Below are 19,226 nucleotides of genomic sequence, written 5' to 3'. Positions count from 1 at the left end.
GTTAAGGGCCTTGTGATTAGGTTATATGAATTAAGGCAAAGCCCAGGGTAGATCTTAATCCTCTTACTGGAGTCCTTTATAAACTAGATGAATATAGAGAGAAAGCCACAGCAGCAGAGAGTGTGCCAGGGAAGCATGAAGCTGAAGGCAAAGAAGCCCAAAGGAGAAAGGAGAGCCCAAGAGAGATCACTATGTGCCTTACCATGTGACAAAGGAGTCCAGGATCACCAGCAGCCAGTTTCTGGGGAGAAAGCATCATCTAATAATGCCTTAAATTGGTCATTTTTCTCAGCCTCAGAACTGTAAGCTTGCAAGCCAATAAATCCCCATTGTAAAAGCCAACTCATTTCTGGTATACTGGCTTTTGGCAGCCTAGCAGATTAAAGCAAATATGAAACTTGAGATTTATCTTTGTCTGCTTGGGGACACTGCGCATGGGAAGAAATGAAACCATCCTATGGAAGCTTCAGCATTTGGACAGTTCAGAAAACAGAGAAATAAACTCTCAAGTGATGAAGGAAGACAGGAAGGAAGAACAAACGGGAGAATGGGCCACTATCCTCAAAGATAGTATAATGGACCAAAAAAAAGCTATTCAATAGAGTGCAACCCAAGCCCTTCACAATTATCCCAAAAAATTATAGGCATTTTATCTGAATTCAAAAATTACTGTGCTGTCTCAGGATTAAAACTCTTAAAATTTCATGTTACATCAGTATCAGAGAAAACTAAAGAAATTAAAACTTAGCAAAAAAATCCTTTTCAATGGCTTTGCTTCACCCTTTGGCTCTTTCAGGGGATAAAGATCAACTTAGTTTGCTTCATTAACCACTTCTTCCTAATACTTTAGAACACCACCTGTGAAGCACAGACTTCTTGTTGTTAAAGCAATAAACTCTATATAAATCTTCTTCCTATGGGTTGCCTTAAAAATGAAGATGCTGTCAAAATCATAAAGAGAAATATCTGACCTACAACCAGCTTTTCAAAAGGCAAATAAGTGCATGGATCCAAATCTTTCTTCACAGCAGCCTCTGTCTGCTTAATTACTTGAATATTATTTAATTGAAACTTGTGCCTTTAAATCTCAGGCTCAGTGGAATCTCACTCTGGGAAAATCAGCCTCAAAAATTTCCACAGGCTGCAGATCTGTTAAGAAAGGCAACTAGAGCTCCAAATCCAATGATTACATGGGCCCTGACAGGATTACTTTTTCTCTAACCTAAACTATTCAAAAGTCATGCCTCCCTCCCATCATTCCTCTAAAAGGGAAAACATTGATCAAATGCTCCACTCTTCCATCCTATTTCAAGGGCAAGAGCAGAGGCCTCACCTGGGTATGGGGCTGAGGTACTCTGGAAAGAGGCCTGAGAGGTAGGGGTGGCATAACTGTAGGAGGGTGCCACTGGCAAAGGGGTAGAAATCTGGATTATCCCAGGGCTTTTCACTTGCTGTGGGCTAGGTGTACCAGAATCTTCTGAAGTTTCAGGTTGGACCGATGCATTCTTTTGCCAACCAGGAACCTCTGTAGTCAGGTCTGTGGTTAAGAGACTGGAAATTGTTACTGCCTTGTGGTCCTAAAGAAATGCAAAAATTAATTTGAATAGGCAAAAGTTATACAGCCAGTTTTTCAGATTATGTCTCATTGAATAATTGACATTAAATATATTTTGAAAAGTGTTAAAACGTCAAAAATATTGAGGAAATTAATCTCACCACTCAAAGACAACTGGTATTAAAATATTGGTATAAATTTTCTCAGACTTTTTTCTATGCAAAGAGTTCTACTTAAAATAGTAATAATCATACTATGTATTCTTTTATCTTATTTTGTCACTTAATTTGTATTCAAGCTTTCCACAAATACTTATAGAACACCTATTATGGGACAGACTTTGAGAATTCAAAATATAAATAAAACATAATCATTGTGCTTAAGTGTACAATCTAGTCGGGGAGAGAGAACTAAAAACATAATAATTAAAAATGGTAAATATACCTGTAAAAGTTATGATGACCCATAGAAACACAAGGACATTTAATCCCTCTACCTTGAAAAGGAGAGTATAAATGAGGATTATTTTAAAAAATAAAGGTTTCTTGTAGGAGGAGAGGCCTGAGCTAAGTTTGAACTGGTGAACAACTGTGTACAAAACAAAAGATTGAGAAATGTGATTAACACAGTGTGTTAGGAATGATAGCCATAAGCAGGGTTTTTTTTCCTTCTTCTTACAGTACAAAATGAAAGGCAGGAAATAATGGAAGATGAAAAGAAAAGACAGGCAAAGACCAGACTAAAGAAGGCATTTTATTCTAATTTAGGGAGCCAGATAGTGGTGAGCCATTAGAGGAATGACAAGATCAAGTTTCTTTCTTAAATGGACCATTCAGGTGGCTGTGTAGCTTATGGGTTTATGGGTTTAAAGAAGGAAACAGTAGGAATATCATTTAGGAGAGTACTACAATCATCCAAATAAGAAATAATGGGGGAAACAGACTTGGCCCAGTGGTTAGGGCGTCCGTCTACCACGTGGGAGGTCCACGGTTCAAACCCCGGGCCTCCTTGACCCATGTGGAGCTGGCCCATGCACAGTGCTGATGTGCGCAAGGAGTGCCCTGCCACGCAGGGGTGTCCCCCGCATAGGGGAGCCCCACGTGCAAGGAGTGCGCCCCATAAGGAGAGCCGCCCAGCGCGAAAGGAAGTGCAGCCTGCCCAGGAATGGCACAGCCCACACTTACCGAGCAGCTGACAACAACAGAAGCGGACAAAAGAACAAGACGCAGCAAACAGACACAGAGAACAGACACAGACAACCCGGGGGGGGGGGGGGGGGGGGGGGAATTAAATAAATAAATAAATCTTTTTTTTTTAAAAAAAAGAAGTAATGGGCGGCTAAACAAAAGTGGTGGTATGGATCTTTTTTAAATCTACTTTATTGAAATATAATTTACATAAAATAAACTGCACCCTTTTAAAGTATATAGTTTTGACATATTTATATACAACCCTGTAACCACAACCAAGAGAAAAAATATTTCTAACATTCCTTTACAGTAAATACCTGCCAGGTTCAGGCTACTGCTGATTTGTTTTCTGTAACTGTATATTATTTTCTTATATCACATGTAAAAGGAATCATATACATACCATTTTCTGGCTGCTTTCACTCAACATATTGTTTCTGAGATTCATCTATGCTATTTTATGTATCAGTAGTATATTTCTTCGTATTACTGAGTATTCATTATAGAGATAGACCAAAATTTGTTTATATATTCACCTATTAATGGAAACCTAAGTTGTATTTAGTTCTCACTATTATGGTAAAGCTGTATACAAAAGTTTCTGTGAACATGTTTTAATTTATCTTGGGTAAATACTTAGGAGTAGAACTGCTGGCCATACATACATGTATGTTTCACTTTATAAGAAACTGTCAGCTGTAACCCAAATTGGCTGTACCATTTTGCATGTCCAAAGTATGAGAGTTTATTCAAGTATTTGTCAAATTTTATAGCTTTATCATGGTATAACTGACATACAATAAACTGAGCATATTTAAAGTGTACACTTTGATAAATTTTGACACACATGAAACCATTATCACAATCAGGATAATGAACATATCCATCATTTCCAAAGATTCCTCATATTACTTTGTAATCCCTCTCCCTCTTCTTCCTCATACCCCCAATCTCCAAGCAACCTCTAGTTTGCTTCCTGTCACTATAGTTTGCATTTTTTAGGATTTTATAAAAATGGAATCATACAGCATGTACTCATTTCTGTCTGGCTTCTTTCACTGAACAAAATTATTTTGTTATTCATCCATGTTGGTGTATGTATCAATAGTTCACTCTTTTATTACTATGTAGTACACTGTTGTATTAATAAACCAAATTTTTTATCTATGGATGGGCATTGGGATTGATTCTAGTTTTAGCTATTAGAAATTGAGCTTCTATGAACATTCAACTACAAGTCTTTATATGGCTGTATCTTTTCATTCACCTATAAGTGGAATGCCTGGTCATATGGAAAATGTACCTTTAACATTGAAAAAAAAAAACTTTATTTTATACCATTGGTTTAGTCTATCTTTACACCATTACCACTCCCTTAATCACTATAATTTTATAATAAGTCTTGAAGTCAGGTAGTTTAAGCCCTCCAACTTTGCTGCAATTTTTCAATATCATTTTGGTCATTCTATGCCCCAATCCATGAACATGTTCTAGTTTCCTAAGGCTGCTGTAACAAATTACCACAAACTTGGTAATTTAGCAGAAATTTATTCTCTCACAGTTCTGGAGGTCATAAGTCCAAAATCAAGATGTGGGCAGGGCAATACTCCCTCCAACGGCTCTAGGGGAGAATCCTTCTTTGCCACTTCCTGTTTCTGTTGGCTCTTGACATTCCTTGGCTTGTGGCAGCCTAACTCCAATCACTACCTCTGTCTTCACACAGCCTTCTTCCCAGTGTCTCTGGATCTAAATTCCACCACCCCCTCCCTCCCCCCCCCCCCCCCCCCCCCCGCGCTCTCTTATAAAGACACCAGATATTGACGTTAGGGCAGGCCCACCCTAAATCCAGGATAATTTTATCTCACAGTTCTTAACTAATTGTACCTGCAAAGACTCTATTCTCAAATAAGGTCACATTCCAAGGTTCTGTGTAGACATGAATTTGGGGGGGACACTATTCATTACAATAGTATATCTATTGTAATCCATTTATTTAGTTCTTTAATTTCTCTAAGGAATCCTTGATAGTTGTCAGTGTATACTTCTACATGTGGATAGTTTCCCCATCAGCCAGGGACAGGTGAAGAGCTTATCTCAGTCTTCCTATGGCGCTCTCATTTTCTCTCATTAAGTTTTGGTAGTCCACTACTCACTACATTAGGCATTGCCACCTTGGGATAGCAAAGTTGTGAGTTGACACCCTCTGCCCCAAATCAAGTCCACCACCTCTGGCAGAAAACGTTTTGGTTTTAATGTCCAGCCTCACACTGGTAAAATTACAAAAAATTATTTTTACCTACAGTGGTAGAGGTGCAGGAAGATGGAAGAAGCCCTAGGAAAGAACAGAGACTCCCACTATTTCTACTTGAAGCTCAACCAGCGAACACTTCACAATTTGTTTCTGTCTCTGTTGTGCTTCTAGTGTCCTGAATATGTGTTTTTGACAATTTTGTCCAGTTTTATACTTTTTGCCACAAAAAGGACTTACCAACCCCTTCATGCCACCATAAGTGGAAGTCCTCTGATTTCTATTTCCATTTTTAATCATTTCTATTTCTTTTTGGAAATTCCCTATCTGGTTCGCTCACAAAACCATTTTACTTTCGTTCTTTAAGCATATGTATAATAGCTACTTTGAAGTCACTGACTACTAACTGTAACAGCTGAATCCACCTGGAATTAGTTTCTATTGACTACCTTTTTCCCTTGAGTATGAGTCACTCCTTTCTGTTCCTCTGCATGTCTAGTAATTTTTGCTTAAATACTGGTCATTGTATAGGCATGCCTCAGAGACATTGCAGGTTCAGTTCCAGACCTCCTCAATAAAATGAATATCACAATAAAGTAACACAAACTTTTTCGTTTCTAAGTGCATATAAAAGCTATGTTTACACTATACTGTAATCTATTAAGTGTGCAATAGAATTATGCCTGAAAAAATCAATGCACATAACTTAATTACAAAATACTTCATTACTGAAAAATGCCAACTATCATCTGAGCCTTCAGCAAGTCAAAATACTTTTGCTAGTGGAGATCTTACCTCAGTGTTGACGGCTGCTGACTGATGGTGGTTGCCAAAGGTTGGGTGGCTGTGGCAATTTCTTAAAAGGAGTCACAACGAAGTTGTTAATTTTTCCTTTCAGGAAAGATTTCTCTGTAGCATGAAATGCTGTTTGATAGAATTTTACCCACAGTAGAACTTCTCTCAAAATCTGAGTCAATCCTTTCAAACCCTGCCACTGATTTATTAACTAAAGTTTTTGTAATATTCTAAATCCTTTGTTGTTATTTCAACAATGCACACAGTATCTTCACCAGGAGTAGTTTCCATCTCAAAAAAAAAAAAAAAAATTTCTTTGCTCATCCATTAGAAGCAACTTCTTATCCATTAAAGTGTTATCATGAGATTGCAGCAATTAAGTCACATCTTTAAGCTCTACTTCTAATTCTAGTTCTCTTGCTATTTCTACCAAATCCACAGTTATTTCCTCCATTGAAGTCTTGGGCCCCTCAAAGTCATATATGAGGGCTGGAATCAACTTCTTCCAAACTCCTTTTAATGTGGATTATCTCGACCTCCTCCCATGAATCATGAATGTTCTTAATTTCATCTAGAATGGTTAATCTTCTCCAGAAGGTTTGCAATTTACTTTGCCCAGACCCATGGGAGGACTCGCTATCTATGGCAGTTATAGCCTTAGGAAATATCCTTCTTAAATAATAAGACTTGAAAGTGTAAATGACTCCTTGACCCATGGGCTGCAGAATGGATGTTTTATCAGCAAGCAAGAAAACAACATGAATCTCATTGTACATATCCATCAGAACTCTTGGGTGACCACGTGCACCGTCAAGGAGCAGTCACATTTTGAAAGGAATTGTTTTTTCTGAGCAGTGGGTCTCAATAGCGGGCTTAAAATAGTCACTAAACCATGTTGTAAACAGATGTTCTGTCATCCAGGCTTTGTTATTCCATTTATAGAACATAGGCAGAGTAGATTTAGTATAATTCTTAAGGAATTTTCAGAATGGCAAATGATCATTAGCTTCAACTTAAAAATCACTAGCCACATTAGCCTTTAACAAGAGAGTCAGCCTGAACTTTGAAGTTTTGAACCCAGGCATTGACTTTTCCTAACTATCCAAGTCCTACGTGGCATCTTCTTCCAATATAAGGCCATTTTGTCTATATTGAAGATCTGTTATTTAGTGTAGCCTCCTTCATCAATTATCTTAGCTGGATCTTCTGAATTACTTGCTGTAGCTTCTACATCAGCATTTGCTGTTTCACCTTGCACTTTCCTGTTAATGAGACAGCCTCTTTCCTTAAACCTCATGATCTAACTACTGCTAGCTTCAAATTCTTCTGCTGCAGCTTCCTTACCTCTTTCAGTCTTCACAGAATTGAAGATAGTTAGAGACTTGATCTGGATTAGGCTTTGGTTTAAGGGAATGTTGTGACTGGTGTGATCTTCCATCCAGACCACTAAAACTTTTTCCATATCAGCAACAAGTCTGTTTTACTTTCTTATCATTCAAGTGTTCCTTCAAGAACTTATCCTTTGCACTCATAACTTGGCTATCTGATGTAAGAAGCCTAGATTTTGGCCTATTTTGGCTTTCAACATGCCTTCCTCACTATGCTTAATCATTTCTAGTTTTTTAAAGTAAGAGATATGCAACTCTTCCTTTCACTTGAACACTCAGAGGCCATTGTAAGGTTATTAACTGGCCTAATTTCAATATTGTTGTGTCTCAGGGAATATGGCAGTCCAAGGAGAGGGAGAGATACAGGGGAATGGCCAGTTGGTGGAGCAGTCAGAACACACCCAACATTTATCAATTAAGTTCACCATCTTATATAGGCTCAGTTTATGGCATCCCAAAACAATGACAATAGTAACATTAAAAATCACTGATAAGGGAAGCAGATATGGCTTAAGCAGTTTGGTGCCCACCTACCACATGGGAGGTCCTGGGTTCAGTTCCTGGTGCCTCCTAAAGAAGACAAGCAAGACAGCAAGCTGACGGAACAGGCTGGCACAGAGAGCTGACACAACAAGATGCAGTGAGATGATGCAATAAAGAGACACAGCAAGGAAACACAATGACACAAGTAGGGAGCAGAGGTAGCTCAAGTGATTGGGTGCCTCCCTCCCTCCCACATGGAGAGGTCCCAGGTTCATTTCCCAGTGCCTCCTAAAAAAAAGAAGACAGCAGACAGCAAGTACAAACAGGGTAGGGGTGGGGGGTAGAAATAAATAAATCTTTAAAAAAAATCACTGATCACAGATCATTGTAGAAGAATGATGAAAAAGTTTGAAATATTATAAGAATTACCAAAATGTGACAGAGACTTGAAGTAAGCATAGGCTGTTGGAAAAATGGCACTGACAGAGTTGCTCAATACAGGCTTAACACAAACCTGTAAAAAATGCGGTATTTACAAAGCACACTAAACCAAGGTGTGCCTATATCTAATATATATGCAGTGACTCTGATTTCTACTGTGCTTTTCTTAGGATTGTTGGGTATTTTCCTTAGTACTTATCTGGACTTGAACTGTAAACTTTGTCTCTCCTGTAATATGCAGCAACTGACATTTCTGTGTAATTCTTACAGCTGCTTTTTAAATCTAATACCCTGCAAGTCTGCCTGTGTGATGAATTAGTCAAGGATTTGAGCAGAGTTTACTCAGATTTAGACCTGCCCTAACTGTGCTTTCCTTGCTTCTGAGGATTCTATTCCTGCCTAATTTTTTCCCCTCAGACTCGGTCCTCTCCAAACTTGTCAATAAGGATTCACATTTTTGCCACTTAAGCTACACATGATGAAGGAATGCACTCAGTTTAAAAAGTAGCAAACTCACAACAGAGTTCACTTATGGTGAGAGAAATAAAAGGACAGATACTGTGTGATTTCACTTATATGAAATAAATAGAATATGCAAATTCATACAGACAGAAGTTCTGTTATGGTGGTGTAGGGTTGGTCTGAAAGTGGGAATGACATGAGGGAACTTTTGGGCAAATGGGCCCAAGGGAACATTTCTGGGTGACAGAAGGGTTTTAAACTGGATTATGGTAATGATATACAACTCTATACACTTTCTAAAATCATTTAACTATATTCTTAAAAGGAGTGAATTTTGTGGCATGTAAATTATACTTCAATAAGATGTTCAAAAGAAAAGAGTATATACTGTATGATTTCATTTACACAAAAATTCTAGAAAATTTATAGTGACTGAAAGCAGATCAGTGGATGCCTTGGTATAAGGGAAGGGATTAGAAAGGGGGGGATAATAAAGGTGCAAGAGAAAACTTTTAAGGTAATTACCTTTTTTGTGGTGATAATTATGGCTCTATATACATGTCAAAACTTAAAATTGTATACTATAAATGTGAAATTTATGGTATGTCAGTAAAGCTGTTTTTAAAAAGTTATGTTGTCCAAGGAAGGTCAAATATTCAGTGTGCCTAGAATAGAAAGTAGAATATCAAAAGAGCCATTCATACACCTAAAAATGCATTTTTAATGGCTACACAATGGTCCACTTTCCCCTTATTAGACACTTTTTGCTTCCACTTTTCTTGTTAAATAAAGAGTATCTCATCATTGTGTGTAAAGCTTTTTCTTTATTTAGGAATTATTGCTTTAGAATACATTTCCAAAAGTAGAAATTTTATTCTAGATAGGTTATTTTTAAAGCAACAGCTTATTTATTATTTTTATTTTTAAAGCAACAGTGGAAGAGGCATGGAACAAATTATTTTGCTTCAGAAACTAAGAAGTTATACTGAAAATTTTTAGGGATTGGGATAGGGTCAGGCCTAGGGATTTGGGTAGAATTTCCTTGGGTGAGTTCTTCTGACGCTTGACAGAAATCATAAAAACTAACCTAATTCTGAACAAACCATAAGTTATATAATCATACCCCAGGTGGATACCTGATTCTTCTTCAAAGAAGCTTTTTTCAGAATGATGAAGGGTTTAAATCCACATTATCCTTCTTTATCTCAATGTCTTCATCTCTCCTTCCCTCCCTCCTACCTTCTCTCCCTTTCTCCCCTTCTCCATCTTCTTATTATCTCTTCCTCCTATCCCTGCTCTGAGGCTACCCTCCCCAAATCAAGCAAGTCAGTCCCAGCAATTAATGCCATAATTCAATATAACAAAGCAAAATCTACTATCACAATCTATTCCATTTTGAGTAAGAGTCTACAAAGCACACACGGAATGTTTCCCTTGTATCACAACAGTCCATATGGGGTCTCTCTCTTTGGTAAAATACATGCTACCCACATGTCCACTTATATTAAAGAATGATTCACAAAAATTCAGCTTTCAACACACTTTGAGATACAATTTTATTAAAATAAAACAAAACATACCACTGTCACTAAACAAAATCTTACCAGAGCAAAGATAATGTCTTCCTGTATCCTGCCTCCTGCCGGCATAAGCAAGAGATCCCCACAGTAGCAAAGTCAGTGGGATTTATAGACACACCGCAACCCAATCCTCAGCAACAAAAGCTGAGGCTGAAGAAGATGGCATGGTTTATTTTTGTAGTCGTTACAAAGCTAAGTCCTTTCGGAGTCTCCTTTGAGAAAGTCAGGTCATCCAGGAATGGGGAGAAGGGTAGGGATGACAGCCTGCCCATGTAAACTAAGGGATGGCTGATTTTGAGACTTTTTCCCCCCATGGCTTAAGTTCTTCCCATTAGCAAGGATCTGTTAATATACTCACACCAAAATCCTCATCACCTCCTGCTTCATGAATTAGCTTATAAAGTATCCAATAAACACATTTCAAACTCATTTCATATAGTAAAAACCAGGTAAGTAGATTAAAGATCCAGAACTCTTTAAGATAATAGAGAAGAAAGTAAGTAATTATAAAAATAAATAAGAAAAAGGTACTATGGTTTAGGAACTAATTTTTTTTTTTAAAAAGAATATTATGATTGCAGGGATTTCTGTCACACATACACACAAGAGGCTACTCAGTTTTTCCCTAGATGCAATAAGCCCCTCATGTAAGATTAAGTGGGGTCAAGGGAGTGCTTAGTCAATATATGCATACAGACAGACTGGTAAAGCCTAGGTTGTTGAGGAGTGAGAAATCCATACAAATTACCAAGGTCAGAGGTCTAAAAGGGGGCCTAGGGCTAAAAAATTTTTGGGAAAGATATTTAGCCATCTGCTGCTCAAACAACTAAGAATGAGATTCCGGGAAAGACTAGGTCATGAGGAATTCCAAATTTGTCAAGGAGTAATAACCAGAAAAGAAATGAACCCCTGGCAAAAACTAAGAAAAAACAAAAAATAAACAAAAAAAACTATAAACTAACCAAAACAAAGCAAAAACATGTCAGGACAAACAGAACCTGGCTTGGGTTTCTTTTATTCTGCCCACCCCCAGACCGCTCCCTTGTCTGTTTGCTTGTTGTTGTTTTGCTCATTGTTTGCACACAGTCTGTTCATTTTTTTTTTTTTTTCTCTCCCTTCTCCCCCACGCCCCCCCACCTTGTCTGCTCTCTGTGTCCATTCGCTGTGTGTTCTTCTGTGACTGCTTCTATCCTTATCAGCGGCACCGGGAATCTGTGGCTCGTTTTGTTGCGTCATCTTGTTGTGTCAGTTCTCCCAGTGTGCAGCGCCATTCCTAGGCAGGCTGCACCTTCTTTCGCACTGGGTGGCTCTCCTTACAGGGCACACTCCTTGCGCGAGGGGCTCCCCTACGCGGGGGACGCCCCTGCAAGGCAGGGCACTCCTTACATGCATCAGCAATGCGCATGGGCCAGTTCCACACGGGTCAAGGAGGCCCCGGGTTTGAACCACAGGGTCCCATGTGGTAAACGGATACCCTACCCATTGGGCCAAGTCCGCTTCCCAGTCTGTTCATTTTTGCTCATTGTTTTTGCTCATTGTCTGCTCATTTTCTCTTTAGGAGGCACGGGGAAGCAAACCTCAGACCTTCCACGTGGGAGGCAGGCACCCAACCATTTGAGCCACATCCACTCCCTGCTCATTTTTGGTTTTGCTCCTCGTCTGCTCGTTGTTTGCTTGTTGTCTTACTTGTTTTTTCTTATTGTTTTTGCTCATTGTCTGCTCACTTGTTTGTCTTCTTTAGGAGGCACCAGGAACCAAACCTTGGACCTCACATGTGGGTGGCAGGCACCCAAGTGCTTGAGCTATGCCCATTCCCTGCTTGGGTTTCTGATCTTGGATATGCAAGGTTATTTGTTGCTGCCCACGCCCCCTGCCTCTATCTGGTAGTACGAGGTAAGCTCAGGAGCTCTCCTCAATGAAAAAGAGAGAGGTATCCAGGTGCTTGGTTCATTTATCCTCTCAGTCATTTGTTCCACAGAAAGCCACTGGTTTCCTAGGGGCTGAAATGCTTTGATGATTGACTGGAAATGGAGAGATGGTGATGATAGAGAGAGGAAATGACACAGTCTTCCTAAAGCCAATTGGTACATATGGGTATATCAAATTAAACCTTCGTTTCCTGGACTCAAAGAAAGCGCTCCTTTCTTCCCCTTTCACAAAGCAGAATTGGCAACAATTAATTGCTTAATTGCCTGTATTGCATAAATTCTAGTACCAAAAATAAGCCTTCACTATCCCCTAACAACAACTCAAAGGTTCAAGGCCTAGAAAGGGTATAGGGTTTAAGTCAAACAATACAAACTTCTCCCTCTTAGAAAAAGGGGAATAAACTGGAGACATTCCTTTCTAGTTTTGGGACTGCAAAAGATCCACAACCCTGCTGTTGGCTACAACATATTTGTGTTTCTATAAGAATGAAAAATGTATTCTGATAACCCAATGCCTTTGCAGCTCTGCAAGCATTTTCAGGCAAGACATTTTATGATACAATTTCTTCCCACTTTGGACACAGAGTTGCTTGACCTACCTTAGTGAAAACAGTACAAACTAGAAACTAGTGCTGATAGCCAGCATCCCTAATTGGGAGATCGGTAGTGTATATATTTGTCTTCCTTTCCCAAAGGCTTTAAGCAGAAGTTTGAACTCTGAGTTCTCTCCCAAAAGAAATGTCTACCAGTTAACTACTCTGAATGCACAAGATAATCTTACTATCCTTCCAGAGCTATTCATGGCCCCAATCATGGTGTATTAGGCCAAATAAAACTTGTCTGGATCCTGAGCCTTTGCCCCAATTTTTAGTAATGCTTACATTTCTCAACATGTGATACCAAACTATGTAATGCCTCTGTGCAAGACCATCTGCAGCAAAAGCCCACTTCCCGGGGGAAGCGGATACAGCTCAACAGACAGATCATCCACCTACCATATAAGAGGTCCGAGGGTTCAATACCCAGGGCCTCCTGGCTCGTGTGGTGAGCTGGCCCACATGCAGTCCTGCTGCGCACAAGGAGTGCCGGCCCACAAAGGGATGCCCCTGCATAAGGGTGCCCCCGCACAAGGAGTGGCCCCTGCATAGGAGAGCTGCCCTACTTAAAACCGCAGCCCGCCCAGGAGTGGTGCCACACACACAGAGAGCTGATGCAGCATGATAACACAACAAAAAAGAGACACAGATCCCTGATGCTGCCTGATGAAAATACAAGCAGACACAGAAGAACACACAGCAAATGGACACAGAGAGCAGACAATGGGGGGGAGACAAATAAATCTTTTTTTAAAAAAAGCCCACTCCCACCTCAGAGATCATAGTTCAAGTTCAATATTCCTTCCTCCATGTCCACTCACTCATCATGTTAGATTACAAAGTTCTTGAGATCCTATTCACTAACAGCAATTTATTGTCCCTGCCCACTACTGGCACACAAGAAGAAAAAGAACTCCCAACCAACACAAGGTCCTATTCAGGATCTTCCTTCCAGGTACACATGAATTCTGTGAGGCCTCAGTTTTCACCATCTTTCAGGAGACTGTCAGGCCTAAATCTACCACATTTAATTTTACAGGTCCATTTATAATCTCACTGGTTATAAATATCCTGTAGTATGCAGGAGCCAGCTCACACCAGATCATAAGAGCCAACTGAGTATCACAACTCTACATTCAGTAATTTCACCTTGGTAGTTCTCAAATGGTCATGGTGAGAATATTTACACCACGAAAACTGGCAACCTCTAAAACCCAGGTCTTTGCTATTACTTCTTTAGGGAAAAGCCATTTGTTAAACATTTACCATATTACAACTGTTATTGGCATAATGAGGTATTCCCTCTACTGTAAGACTTAAGATCCTTTTCTTTCTCCCAATGATTACACTGAATGATCTGGAACTTCTATTACACAATCAAAGAGGCTCTTATAGGTTGAAAGGGACTTGAAGTCAAGAGAGGCATTTTCTTATCCAATCCTTCATTGTCCCAGCACGAACTATTACATTCTAGGAGAGGCATGAGCTGTGTAAGGAACTGCAGGGAACAGTAGAAAACAGGACAGTCCCCTCCTTACTTCTGGCCTCGGCTTACAAGTCACCTCCTCAGAGAAGCCTTCTAGATCCTGCCTTAAGTGGGACTCCTTGGCTAGTCTCTGTGCTAGATCCAGCTTATATTTATAAAATTTGAGAGGCATCTTTGGAGAGACTGACACTCAAAGCCTTTAGTCTCCTATATTCTAGTCATTTTAAGTATTGTTCCCTGTATCTCCTGCAGAATCAGGTACAAAATTTGCAGGATCCAATGCAGAATGAAAATATGGGGCACCTTATTGAAAAATTATTGAGAATTTTAAGACAGTGACAGCAGGGCTTTTCTAAATGCAAGAATTTGTACAACTGCACAGGTCACATGCCCATGAAGCCAACCCAACCATGACCACCTGTCCTTCACTATAAGCCCATTCTCCTTTGATGATTCTGTTTCCCATATATCTCTGCAATATAATAGTTATTTTCCCATACTTCAGGATTGAAGGTAAATTGTTATTTTCTTTATTCCTCCTCTCCAAAGCCAATTCCAAACCATTTCTCTTCTGCATTTTTGCAAAAACTTCGCCTTTGCCATCTTGCTGTATTACATTTTAATGCTTATCATAGCTTTCATTTCCCAACTTACTAATCACTCTTCTTACTCTACTGGTGTTTTTGACATTTAGCTCTCAAAATTCCTCTTCAACCGAAGTCCTGCCTACACTAAGAGGATTAAGAGGACAGACCGAATAGACTCAGACTGCCTAGGTTCAAATCTTGGTTCTACCATTTTTTAACTCTGTTGCATTGGCCATGATCCTTAATCTTCCTGTTTCTGTGTTTTCTCATTTTTAAAATAGGGACAGTAACAGTGCTTCACTGGAGTTGTTGTAAGAATTTAAAAGGCTAATACTCAGAATGGTACCTGGCACACAGTTAGTGCTTGGTAAATATTAGCTATTGCTACTATCATTATCTTCATCAACTATATCAGTGTTTACATGGATAACTCATTTAACATGTTCTTTGAGATCACTGAATTCTTTGAATTTGTTTCCAATAAATTTCTTCTCCACTATACCTCAGCAACCCAGACCTAACCTCACCAGAACTTCTCCACCTCCACAATTTTAAATTCAAATATCCAAACTCAGTGCACTACTTCCTGACCCTTCCCAGGACTCACATTTACCTGCTCTCCTACATCTGCTTTCTATTATGAATGCCAAGCTCCTCTGCCTTATCTTTGTCAGCCCCCTCCTATCTTTGTTTTCTTATACACTCTCCTTCATCCACTCTAGTCAACAATCTCAATTTCCATGTCCCAATTTCCTTCTATACAAACCCCTGGCAAAGTTCCAATCTTGGATGAATCAAACTACCAGGCTTTACTTGACAGGGTTGCTGAGAGTTACTGAGGAGAATCACAGAACCGTAAAGATCAATGTCACTGAAAAATTCATGGTCTCCATCTTCAAGGCTACTCAGCAACCCTTCTATTTTCTTACCTAGTCTGCCATTTCCTTTCAATTCACAGTAGCCTTTTCAGACCTTTACCACTCTCCCAAACTTCTGATTTTCCTGCCTATTACCCATTTACCCCACTCTATCTACCTCTGCTTCTACTTTCAGTAATTAATCTATTCTCCTACTTAAGGAAAAAAAAGAAATGCGATTAGAATTACCACAATTTCCTTCCACCAAACCTCTAAACCTCCCTTAGTACATCTGTATCCACTCATTCCTTCCTTCCTATCACAATGAAAGTGATATCTCTCCTCCTGCCTAGGGCTAAATTCTGGCTCTGGATTATAATCCCCCTGCCCTATAAGCAGTAGTTCTCAAAGTGTGGTTCCCAATCAGAAGCATGAGTACTATTCAGGCACCTGTTGGAAATATAAATTCTCAGTCCCCCTCCAGACCTACTAAATCAGAAACTCTGGAGTTGGAGCCAAGCAATCTGTTTTGGTGATTCTGCTGCATGTGCAAGATTGAGAACCTCAGCTCTAAGGAATTATTTATTGTTTATCTCCTTATCTTTATCTTCAACCTTCTTCTTTAGTGCACTGCTTCTCTTCCCTGAACCCTGCAATAGCCCCCTACTTGATCTCTCCACATATATTCTGGTCCTTCTCCAGGCTAATCACCACACATGCAGGTATCTGATTATGTTGATCCCTGCTTTAAACTGTTCAATGACTTCTCACTCATTTTAAGATAAAGATCAATATCTTAAGACCACATAGCTCTGCTTACCCTGCAAGTCTCTTCTCTCACCAAGTCTCTTCTCTTGCTCAGTTTGTCCAATAAGACCAGTAAATTTCTTGATTTTGCCATGTTGTAGGGCACCTAAACTTTTTAATTGTCAGGCCCTCTGCCAGAAATTATTTCTTCTCCTAACTCTCCTACGTCAAGTCACAATTTAAACTTTTCCTTCTTTAGGATAGCCTTCCCATATCCCTTAGTCTCATCTAGGTTCTTCGTACAGGGACTCACAGCACCCTATACTCACCCTCTCATAATCTACATCACTTAAAATTATTTAATTACTAGAAATTTAATGTCTGTTTTCCCTTGCCAGAGTGTAATTCTATTAGGGCATGAACCATGTGTTCCTTTATTTACTGTAATATTCCTAGTGCCTAGCTTAGTATATCTTGCACATAGTAGACACACCATAAATACTTGCTGACTGAGCATTCTGCACACACTGCTGCTCTGTCCAGAAAGTTTTTTACTATCTTTAATCCTTTAGTGAAATCCTACACATCCTTTAAAAAGAAGTTAAACATTCTCTGTAGTCTTCCCTGCACATACCCATCACCTGCCTATCCAAGTGGCTCATTTTCTCTTTTGTGTTCATAGTTATAGTGTATATAAATCTATTAATGCAATAATTAGACACTACTGTAAAAATCTGAGTGCCATTAGGCTAAAAATTCCCTGATGGCAGGGACCATGTTTTGTTCTCCTTTGTAGCTCTAGTGCTTAGAAACATAGCTGACATTGATAATTGGTTTCCATAAATGTTTATGAGCATATTAAACCTAATACTGTATCTCTGAGAGTGACTATTTTTTTCCTTAATATTAATTTTGGGCTCCAATTCTAGTTAAGCCATTTATTAACTGCATGATCACAGGCAAGCTGTTTAATCTCTTTGGGCCTCAGTTTCCTCATTAGTAAAACAGGGCTAATAAGTCCTATTTGAAAATATTGCTATGCAAGTTAAACAAAACAGCATAATACAATGATTAGCACCCCATTCTGACTTTAACTTGAGAGAGACAACTAGGACAAAACAAATACAAAAATAAGTCACAGCAATCAAGGGAGACTGAGCATAGAGTGAGTCATTCCTGTTAATCATTTGCTGAGGCAGATCAACAACAAAGAAACATAATAAGCAGAATAAACTCTACTGGTGATATCTCCCATTGTCTACACAGCTTGGTAAGAATTCACCCGAGACCTCTTGGCTAATGGCCACGTCCAGCTCCCCAGCACAGTAGGTCAAGTCTTAATCTACAATTCCACGCATGGTTAATTCAGATTTAAATAGAAACTACCTCATAAGGAGTGTGTTTACAGGCAGAAGATGGGGGAGGAGGAGAACTTGACTGCAATCACATCAATCAAGTGTGTGGCAATCTGGCAGAAAACACTGCAGAACCATTGATGGAGATGAACACCCACACAACTGCACTTACCTGTAGCCAAGAGCCAGCTTACTAGACAATGAGCAGCTTTCTGCTTTTACCATAACAATGGTCAGACTTCCATGGAGTGAGCATCTCTAAAGTCAAATTATCCTTGTACCTCTAGGCAGAACCACAAAAGATGGTACCAAGAAGCTTTATACATATACTCCTCAGCCTATGAACACTGCCCATAAGCATCAGTTTCATTGCTTATGTGCAGCAAATATCAGAGCAGATTTAAATTTCTCTGCTCCTTCTTCATGATATGCTTACCTCTGCTGAGCCACTGGTAATCAGATCACCTAGGTCCTTGGAGTCATTCATTTTAGAATGCTGTGTGACTACAGGCGTAACTACTTCACTGGCACTATCTCTCTTCCGAAGCCTCTTGATTATGCTCTGCTGGTTGTGAGAAGATACAGCAGTTCTGAGTGGCGCTCTGAATGGGTTCCGCCTCCGCTGAGATGCCCCACTCCAACCTAACCCCAGAAAATGTGGCACATCATCTTCAGGTGAAAAACCAAAATCATCTGCAGTTTGAAATTTTTTTAAAAACACCAACATGGAATTGGAAGAGTCTGTCCTAAAAGCCCGGCAGCTCTGGGGTCTACTGCAATCTGCCTGAATGCACATCCCTTCTAGCCACCAAAAAGCATGGCAGGCAGAGTCCTGGCAGCAGGCAGCCCAACATGACTGAAGAGAGGGGGTTCCTTCAAGAAGCTGGAGGTGATTTTCTCCCCCAGATCTCAGGCCAACTCCAAATTGTGTCTTCCCCTCCTGGCACCTGCTCTCATTGGCATCTAAAAACAAAGAATGAAAACATTTTAAGGTGAAATAAAAACAGAGATGACTGCTCCGTTAAGAGCCCTGAATGAGAACATTTGAGGTTATTTTGAAGACTGGTTTTTAAGAATGTGGGAAAGCTGGCTAGTAATTTTAGCTCGTAGACATACTGCTCCACATTCACCACTGGTATACCACATTCACCTTCTCAATGAGTACCTTCCACAGTCACCTTTTACAAAGAACCCAGCTCATGAAGCAGATAAGAGAGACTATTCTGGTGGAAGTATACAGATGATGAGCAGGGAGGGAAGAGGAAGAGTTCTATCACTTGACCTCCAAGGCATTTCTCAAGAACAGTGGCTTTATGGAACCAGCAGAATGTGTATCTGAACAAGCTGGAATATTTCCTCCACTGAGCTGCCAGCAACACAAATTAAATACTCTTGGCCACATGCGGATTACAGGCACATCCATTTTCTAGCCAGTCAGTAGTGAATATATCTCAGTAGCAGCCAAAGCAGTAGTCAGGCTTACCAAACATTTTAATCATGGAAGAGGCAGAAGGTTTCTGCTATAAGG

The 19,226-nt window shown here is 39.6% G+C and overlaps 1 protein-coding gene across 10 annotated transcripts in view; it reads right to left on the bottom strand.

Moving 5' to 3' along the window:
- KIAA0319L (KIAA0319 like) overlaps nt 1-19,226 on the bottom strand; it is a 249,023-nt gene that overhangs the window by 196,907 nt on the left and 32,890 nt on the right. For all 10 annotated transcript variants that reach the window (XM_058303906.1, XM_058303910.2, XM_004472229.4 and 7 more), the window contains exons 3-4: nt 18,135-18,661; nt 1,334-1,577 (exon numbers count right to left, since the gene is read on the bottom strand). In XM_058303906.1, coding sequence (XP_058159889.1) covers nt 1,334-1,577; nt 18,135-18,661 — 771 coding nt within the window. The remainder of the gene's footprint in view (nt 1-1,333; nt 1,578-18,134; nt 18,662-19,226) is intronic.

The sequence above is a fragment of the Dasypus novemcinctus genome, chromosome 9, assembly GCF_030445035.2.
Source record: "Dasypus novemcinctus isolate mDasNov1 chromosome 9, mDasNov1.1.hap2, whole genome shotgun sequence".
In the NCBI taxonomy this organism is placed as follows: domain Eukaryota; kingdom Metazoa; phylum Chordata; class Mammalia; order Cingulata; family Dasypodidae; genus Dasypus; species Dasypus novemcinctus.
This window is presented reverse-complemented; position numbering and strand designations above follow the sequence as displayed.